The sequence below is a fragment of the Aedes albopictus genome, chromosome 1, assembly GCF_035046485.1.
Source record: "Aedes albopictus strain Foshan chromosome 1, AalbF5, whole genome shotgun sequence".
In the NCBI taxonomy this organism is placed as follows: Eukaryota; Metazoa; Arthropoda; class Insecta; order Diptera; family Culicidae; genus Aedes; species Aedes albopictus.
Genome location: NC_085136.1, coordinates 51,424,159 through 51,433,748, shown reverse-complemented (window position 1 = coordinate 51,433,748; position 9,590 = coordinate 51,424,159). Strand labels below are relative to the sequence as shown.

The 9,590-nt window shown below is 45.2% G+C and overlaps 1 protein-coding gene across 1 annotated transcript; it reads right to left on the bottom strand.

Moving 5' to 3' along the window:
• Window positions 1-1,256: 1,256 nt before the first annotated feature.
• Window positions 1,257-8,846, bottom strand: LOC134284928 (uncharacterized). Its single transcript, XM_062844506.1, has 2 exons — window positions 7,557-8,846; window positions 1,257-7,489 (listed from the first exon to the last, which is right to left on the bottom strand). The coding sequence occupies exon 2, from the start codon at window positions 7,240-7,242 to the stop codon at window positions 1,936-1,938; it is 5,307 nt and encodes a 1,768-aa protein (XP_062700490.1). The 5' UTR covers window positions 7,243-7,489; window positions 7,557-8,846; the 3' UTR covers window positions 1,257-1,935.
• Between the last annotated feature and the right edge of the window lie 744 nt (window positions 8,847-9,590).

Sequence of the window (9,590 nt, the reverse complement as noted above, 5' to 3'; positions counted from 1 at the left end):
GGGAACAGTATGTAGCTCCCCCGCACTTGAAGGCGAAATCGTCAGCGGTAGTATGCGTGTGAGTGGCTGGCTCCAAGAACCACATAGTGCATGCGTTTGCGTGCTTTACGCGGACGGGTCAAGAGTTTGATAGGGCCAAACCATTAAAAACCCCGTTGGCTAGAGTCTAGAGCGAAACATCACATGATTTGTATCTTGTTCAAAGTCGTCTTAACGTCTGTCAACTGATGATAATCACCTGACGAGATCAAAAATAAATATAAAAGACCCAGATCCAGAAATGCTCGAAAAGGTATGTTTCGGAAATTCAGTTCAATTTTAAGAACAAGGTATTTGGAGTACATAGCTCAAATTTTCTAGAGCACCGTTTTTTAGAACCGGTGAACGGGTATGGCTGTAAATGCATCACGCTGATTGTTCAGTGGCTGCCATCAGCGTGATGCATTTTGATCCAGATCCGTTCAACGGTTCTAAAAAACGGTGCTCTGGAAAATTTGAGCTATGTACATACAAATACATTGTCCCTAAAAATTTGAGATGAAATGAAGCTTATGTTCTATGTTCAAACGATAAGGCATAATCGTTTTGTGGTGGATTAATTGTGCTGAAGAAATTCGACCGAATTCACGTTCTTCCCAACAGCCTGGTTGTATTTCAGCTCATTTTTGGGCATTCTCGACCTCATTATTGTGTTTTCACTGCTTAACTGTCATCAACTATTTGTATTTGCATTTGTATTTCATTTGACATAATATCGACTCAATGAGTGTCGTAATCCGGGGTAACATTGATCAAAATTTTCGATCTTTCTTAAATTATTTTCTTGTTGAAGCAAACGTTACATGTTTTATATTTTTAAAGTATTGTAAAATTTTAAAACATGTTTAAATAGGCTTTTCATTCTAATTTTTGATTATTTTTTTTTTTTTGGGTAACATTGATCATGCCAGTGTACAATGGGTCCAGAGCCGGATTTAAGAAGACAAAAATGTTTGTGCTTAAACCATTTTCAGATACATGGTGTCTTTGGGAAACTTTCTTCTTATTTTTCGACCTTTTTTCTCATTATTGTGAAATTAGGGTGGTCCCTCTAGTTTCGCTGATCCAAACATCTGCTTTTTAATAGTTTTATATACGTTCACAAAATGTTCTACAAAGTTGTAAAAGAACTTACTTGGAGCAAGTTTGCCGAAGAAACCATTATTCTATCTCTTATGATTCCTAACTTATGTTTTTTTTAAAGATTCATATTAGGGTGATTCATGAATTTCAGTTTTCCTGAAATATCTTTTAATTTGTTCGATTTTAGTAAATACTTTGTTCCGAGCACTTTTAGAACTATCAACGACGCATATTTTTTTCCAAAGAGCTCAAAGTTCTAACTCGCGTAGTTAAAATGATATTGGCATTTTTTTTTAATAAAATCACTTTTATTCAAAAAGTCATTGTTCGGACCCTATTTGAACAATAGTTTTGGACACTATTTTTCGTGTAATAGCGTTTCGCGAGTTTCTTTTGCGGATTCTAAATTGATTTCTTCGACCGTATACTTTGCTAAAAGAAAACTCAGTAAACTTTATTTGTGCACTTTACTTAACACGAAACTACATTTTTAGGGGGACCGATACGTTGACCGTTCAATGCAATGGTATATTTATTACTAAAGCAAAGCGACAAAACCACACTGGAATGCAAAAAAGGGCCCGTACTAATACTAACGTAATCCTCCGAACAGATTAGAGATATGAGAGGTAGTATATAAAAAAAATGAGAGATAATATGCTACCCGGAGGGCACTCGGATGGAGTACTCCAAAATCAGTAATCTACGTGAACATGCCGGCCACCTAAATTCTATATGGAATTTACGATTTCAATATCCAAAAAACTTATATCTAACCTAAAACACTTTGAGAACCAATATATCTTAAACAATCTACGTTGCGCTGATTGGAGTTGACAGCGTTTCATCTTTCGGGGAAGTCCTCTCGAATGGTAGCAAACACACCCGCGATGCTGGCCGCTTGTAGATAGACCCGCTTGGCATCCGTACCTTCACCACCCTGACCACTCCGTCCGGGCCTGGGTGGACTTCAATAATGCGGGCAAGGGGCCACTCGATGGCTGGATTCCCATCTTCCTTTAGGAGTACCATTTGGCCTACCGCGAGTATAGTTGCTTGTGGGAATCTTTGGTTCTGGTTGTGGAGTTGCGAGATGTATTCCCGTCTCCACCGTTTCCAATGCTGTTGAATTATCTGCTGTAGTCCCTGGTAGTGGTGAAGCCGATTCAGAGGGATCTCACTGTAGTCCGGATCGGGGAGGGCTAACAACGAGGAGCCAGTCAAAAAATGCCCTGGTGTGAGCACATCTAACTCGTCTGGGTCCTCCGATAGGGGGGTGAGTGGCCGCGAATTCATCGCAGCCTCGATCTGGGTGAGGATGGTCGCCATGTCCTCGAATGACAATCTACGCTGCCCCAGAACACGAACGAGTGACGTCTTGGCAGATTTTACGGCGGCCTCCCATAGGCCACCAAAGTTCGGCGCTCTAGGTGGAATGAATTTCCACACGATTCCTCGTTTCGACGTCTCGTTGGAGATTTGTGAATGCACGACGGGATCATGCAATAGCTCGTACATCTCCCGGAGATCGTTGCTGGCACCCTTGAAGTTGAGGCCATTATCCGAGTGGATCTCAGAAGGCAGACCTCGGCGGGCCACAAAACGTCGTAGCGTAGCTAGGAAGGCAGATGCGGTAAGATCTCCAACCAGCTCCAGATGGACGGCCTTCGTGCTGAAGCACACGAAGACGGCGATGTAAGCCTTTTGTGCTGCCGCACGACGGTGAACAGGCTTAAGGTAGACTGGACCACAGTAGTCTACACCGGTGACAGCGAATGCACGAGTAGGAGTTGTACGAGGTTTTGGTAATTGACCAGGTGGTTGGGATACAGGGACAGGGTTGGTTCGAAAACAGCGTAAGCAGTTTCGGAAAGTATAAGTTGCTAGTGCCTTTCCACGTAATGGCCAGAATTCTTGCCGGATTTGTGCGAGCGTCATTCGGGGGCCGGAATGGAGCGACAATTCATGGTAGGCGACTGCGACTTGGCGTGAAAACGTGTGATTGCTGGGAAGGATAATGGGGTGTCGAACTGCATACGATTCTCCGGCCAATCTCAGCCGGCCACCAACTCGAAGTATGCCCTGGTGATCCAGAAAAGGGTGAAGAAGCTTCAGCGACGAGTGGGCTTGAATCGGTCGATGATTGGCTAACGCTTTGATTTCCGCGGCAAACGGTTCCCGTTGAACACACCGCACCAACGTGTATTTAGCTTCTTGTAGTTCCGCTACAGACAAGGAAGAGGACGTGGGGGGCGATCTACGATGCTGACATCTCCGGATGAACTTGAGGACATATGCCGTGATCCGAAGAAGTTTCCAGTAGCTAGAATAGCGATCCAGCAGTAGATGTGGTTGCTGAGAATCGGCTACGACCATAACGTTCTTCTTTCTCTCCAGCAGCTCCTCCGCTGGTCGTTCGTACTTCAAATGCCGTTCGGTATTCCAATGCTGATCGAGTAACGACAACCAATCCGGCCCGTGAAACCAGTGGTGCTTGTCGACGAGATCCTTGGGCATGACGCCACGTGAGACGAGATCGGCTGGGTTTTCAGTCCCCTTGACATGATTCCACCGATGTCCCTTTGTCAGCTCTTGGATGTGAGATACCCGATTAGCCACAAAAGTAGGCCAGACATACGGCGGCGACTTCAGCCATGACAGTACCACCGTTGAGTCCGACCAGAACCAGGTTTCCGTATCTTCCATCTTAAGGGCTTTCGCAGTCGCACGATAGAGTTTGGCCGCTACATGAGCACCACACAATTCTAGCCTTGCAAGGGTCGTCTTCTTCAAACTCGCTGGTCGAGATTTTGCCGCTAATAGTTCCACTTTAATATGTCCCCGTTGATCGATCGACCGAGCGTAGATGCACGCTCCATACGCCGCTTCCGACGCATCCGAGAAAACGTGGAACTGAATCAACATCGGATAATTGACGAAAGCATGCCGTTTCACTTCGATCTCTGACAGGACGGGTAGTTGATGGTAGAACTCAGTCCACCGGTTGGCTAATTCTTCAGACAGGGGATCATCCCATCCTTGAACTGCTACCCACAAAAGCTGCATCCGTATCTTGGCCCAAGAAATGACTGGAGCCGTAATACCGCTAGGGTCCCACAGCTGAGCGATGACGGAGTATACCTTGCGCCTAGTCCACTGTCCGTTTACAGTAAGGTTTGACACGTCGATACCCAGCACATCCGGCCCTGGTCGCCAATGGATTCCTAGCGTTTTCACCTGCTCTTGATCGAAGTTCAGCGTAGACTGAGTTCCTAAATCCTCCGGTGGCAGTCCTTCCAACGCACCCTTTGCATTGGACATCCATTTTCGCAGCCGAAAACCTCCTTTAGGCATTAGCTGCTCCAAATCTTGCCGCAACAAGATAGCTTCACACTCAGAATCTGCCCCACCGACGTAGTCGTCCACGTAAAAGTCGTTGATGAGCGCCTCCTTTCCCCGTGGATGCAAATCTCCTTCATCGTCTGCCAGCTGCTGCAAGCAACGTGTCGCGAGGTACGAAGACGGAGCCAAACCAAATGTTACACGATTCATTTCGTACGTTGCAATCGGCTCCTCCGGCGAGAATCTCCACAAAATCCGCTGTAGAGAGGTGTCATCTGGATGCACTCTCACCTGTAGATACATCTTCTCGATGTCTGCAACGAGAGCAACTGCGTGTTTGCGAAAGCGAAGAACCAGATCAAAAAGAGGATCTTGAAGAACCGGTCCTGTCATCAAAGCGTCGTTTAGAGAGTGGTTCGAGGTTGTTTTCGCGGAACCGTCGACTACTGGCCGAATCTTTGTCGTTGTACTCGACTCTTTGATAACCGGATGATGAGGCAGATAACAAGCGAGACGACTATCGTGTTTCAAAACTTCGTCCGGAACTGCTGTCATGTGGTTCAGCTCCAAGTAGGTCTGCATCGCTTCGTTGTAACTCTTACGCAGATTTGCGTCCTTGCCCAACCGCCGTTCAAGTTGCATAAGTCTGCGGAGAGCCGTATCTCTCGACTCACCGATCATCTGCTCGAAACCCATTCGCTTCGGCAGACGCACCACGTATCTTCCGGTTGAATCACGTGAAAAAGTGGCTTGAAAATGTTCCTCACAGTCTTGTTCTTCTTGAGAACGCCGTGGAACGTCCTGCATCTCCTCAATACTCCAAAATCGCTCAATTTTTTCCTCCAGAGTCGCGTTGGTCGTTACGTGACAGCACGGAATCGGGTTAAGGCTACCCAAATCCGCTTTACCGGCTGCTATCCACCCGAAAACAGTGTTGACGAAGAGTGGAATTCCTTCACCTACCCGCTGTATTTGAATCCGACCACCGTTGAGTAACAAGAACTCGTAGAAATACTCCAATCCCAGCAATAGGTCAATTGGAGCCCGCTTGTTGAAACCTGGATCCGCCAGTACCATATCTGATGGTAGGTTCCAACTACTGACCGGAATCGTCGTCGAAGGCTGATCCTCTGTTACTTTCTTCAGAACTAAGAAGTCCATCGGGATGGCGTAGTCGGTGATTCTCGAAGCTATTGTGGTGGACACAGAACTGTTTATCTGAACCCGCGCACTGCCTACACCAGCGATTGGCACGCTAGTTTGTTTCCGTGGTAACTTCAAGACTTGGCACAATCTCTCCGTGATCAGATTCGCCTGGGATCCGCTATCGAGAAGAGCTCTGGCCATGTGAGACCGCCCGTTGCAGTCCTTCACCGACACGAGAACCGTTGACAAGAAAACATGAACTTCTCGAGATTCAGCTGTGACATTTGCCGCATAGATTGTAGCAACCGAACTCTGGAGCACCTGCTGAGGAGCATCAACCGGAGCAACTGCAGTAGTAGAAACATTCGAACCGCCCGTTTGCGATTGAGTACATTCCTGAGCGGCAGTCGCTGAATTGGAACCGGATGCTGACAACCCAGGATGGAGGAGACTATGGTGCTTCTTGTTACACGTTCGGCAACGGAAAGAGGACTTACAATCCCGACTGTAGTGATCGCGACGGAGGCAGTTGCTGCACAGCTTCTTCGAATTGACAACCTGGAACCGCTTATCCAGACTCATCTTCGCGAACGTGGGGCAATTTATTATGTAATGTGGACCACTGCAAGAAACACACTTTGTTGTTGAACTCTCAGACGCTGTATTCACTGCCAGCTTTGGCACAGATTTCTTGAAGGAGTTGGATGGAGTGGAAAATGGAACACGCTGACATTCGCCACGCTGATCGACCGCAATCGCATCTAATATCCGGGTTTGACCCTCGAGAAACTCCATCACTTGCCGGAACGTCGGATCTTGTTTCTTCAAGGCGAACTCTTCCCAGTCCTTCTGCGTCGAATCATCCAGCTTGGATACCAATAGTTGTGTCAGCATCGCCCCCCAGCCCGATGTCACTTCACCCAATTGATCCAAGATTTTCGTGTGCCGATCAAAGCAATCGATGACGTCATGGATCCCACTAGCAGTCATCTTCTTTAACTTCGGAAACTGCAGAAGAGCATTCACATGTCGTTTCTTCTGCAGATATACGTTCGAATAGCGTTTGATTAGTGCAGACCAAGCCGCCGCGTAGTTCGCTTCACATAATGGAAAGGAATCTACAACTTTCAGCGCCTCACCCTTTAGAGACGCTCGCAAGTAGTGGAAACGTTGGATACCGCTTAAATCCGGGTTATCATGGATTAGCGACTTAAACGTGTCGAAAAATGGCAACCACTTATCGAATTCCCCATTGAATTCTGGCAAATTTATTTTTGGCAATGTTATGCCGGCACACGCCCCCACAGGTGCATTAGCGGAGGGGGGTGCGGAAGAAGAAAGAGTGGATGGCAACTTTGATTTCAACCCTGCCCTTACCTGGAAGTACAACTCCTCGAACTCGGCCCTAGTCCTTTTGTGGTCATCCGCCTTCTCTTCGTGCTCCTCCATCTGCTCGATCTGTGCTTGGATGTCTTCAAATTCGTCCCATTTCTCGTCCAGTTTGTCCATACGAGTCTGGACCTGAAGGGCGTGAGTGTCGGGGACGTAGTTCTTCAGGAAGCGAGATGTGCGTTTTAGGAAATCCACGATGTTATCCCGCACTTGCAGCTTCGGCTTCAGCTTCTTCGTCATCGCACAGTAGTTGACGTCGACGAAAAGAACTGTGAAAAAGGTACGAAGCACAGCACCACACAGAAATGCAATACGAGGATTGGAAAGAGGCTCACCTGAGAGCCTAAGAAATTAGGCCTTGTAATTTACTTCCTACAGCAAACAGCAGCAGTTTCTCGTGAAATGCATCCACCAATCGGCAATACAATTATATCGGCTGCGCCTCTAGTGTTTCCCAACCGGAGAAAATGATCCTGCACGACTACGACTGCAAAGGAGGGCGAAGCACAGCACCACAAGGCAAAGTAATAACTAATGATTGGAGTGAGGCTCACCTGTAAGCCTAATAAATTAGGCGTTGTAATAAAGTGCTCTCCGCAGCCGATCAGTAGCAGTCCCTTCTAAGCAGCGTACACCAGTTGAAAATTGCGATCCGTATCGGTAATGTTCCGGGCGTTCCTCAGTCGGCAAAATGTTCTTGGGCACAGTCGATCATCAACAACGATTCGATGACGTCACCAACGATCCCCGGTCGAGTGTGATAAACCAATTTATGGCTACTGTAATTTACAACGAAGCACAGCACCACACAAATCGTTTAAGATTAAATGGACAGAGGCTCACCTGCAAGCCTAATAAATTAAGCCTTGAAATTATGGTTAAACGGCAACCGGAAAACTGCAGCAATTCTTCGAATTCTCCAGGCACCATCCGATACAGGCTATGCCTCCACTACGGTGTGCTGCACTTGGTCGAGCGCTTCAGTAGCCAAGTGCACATCAGTTGATCGTCCAGTATCAGCGAACTCGCATAATGTAATCCGAAAAGCGAACAATGATTGCAATGATCGGTCATAAACAACAATTCCAGCCAAGTACTCACCGTGTGAGCCTGGCTGTACAGGCCTTGTATTAAAAACCGTATATGATAATACGCGCCCCCGGTAACTACTTTCTTTGAAACTGTGCTGACGAAACCACCGTTTGGTTTCGCCCCGAACAAAATGCCGCTGAATGCTGCCTAGCCGGTGGTCAGTATAGATAGGCACATTGAGTATGGGTTGCGCTCAATCCGGTGCCATATGAAGGTGATTGAACCTTTCGTTAGTTTTGTCGATAGATATTGTTTGTTCCACACTCACAGAAACAGCGATTCAATCGAAATAAAACGCACTATTTCGTTGTGCACATGATGGTGTCCAAAATCACTCCGCGACAAAAATCCTGGTCACGGCACCATTTGTTCGGACCCTATTTGAACAATAGTTTTGGACACTATTTTTCGTGTAATAGCGTTTCGCGAGTTTCTTTTGCGGATTCTAAATTGATTTCTTCGACCGTATACTTTGCTAAAAGAAAACTCAGTAAACTTTATTTGTGCACTTTACTTAACACGAAACTACATTTTTAGGGGGACCGATACGTTGACCGTTCAATGCAATGGTATATTTATTACTAAAGCAAAGCGACAAAACCACACTGGAATGCAAAAAAGGGCCCGTACTAATACTAACGTAATCCTCCGAACAGATTAGAGATATGAGAGGTAGTATATAAAAAAAATGAGAGATAATATGCTACCCGGAGGGCACTCGGATGGAGTACTCCAAAATCAGTAATCTACGTGAACAGTCATATCTCAAAAAGGAGCAAATGGATTTTCATTCTCCCGGTTGCATTGGAAAGATCGTACTCTGTTCTATTTATGGTGAAAAAACTGTAGGTACCTTTTTTGTTTAAAGCTTTTTATTGAATTTTAAAAATAAGTTTTTTTTTCGTGGAAAAACAGCTGTAACTTTGAAAAACGATGAGATACAAACTTGGCGTCTTCGACAAAATTGTGAGTTTTTAGCTGCTATAAAAGTGCCCAGAACAAAGTATTACGAAAAAATCAACACATAAAATTATATTGAGTAAAAACAGATTTTCATATGAAAAATGACTAATTCAACTCGTCTTTGTTAGATAGATCAAAGTAGCTTGGTAAATGGTCATCCATTTCATTTTAGAACCAATGTTTATTTAAACTGTCATCACCATTTAGGCACAATGTTCATAAGATATTGTAAATCATGTAACTTTGATAGGCTTTTACGTTAACATAAACATATACTAGTGATTGACATTTTCACTATCCATACATTGAAGTGATGAAATTGAAATTAAATTGATGAAAATCAGCTCAAAATCACATTTTAATTTGAGTTCATTGACGAATTATGGACTATAAGCAAATTTAAACATTTTCGACATGGCTACTTCGTTCTATCTAACAAAGACTAGTCGAGTTTGCTGAAATTGTTCCGCTTTCCATATGAAAATCGGTTTTTCTTCAATATAATGTTATGTGTTGATTTTTTCGCAATACTT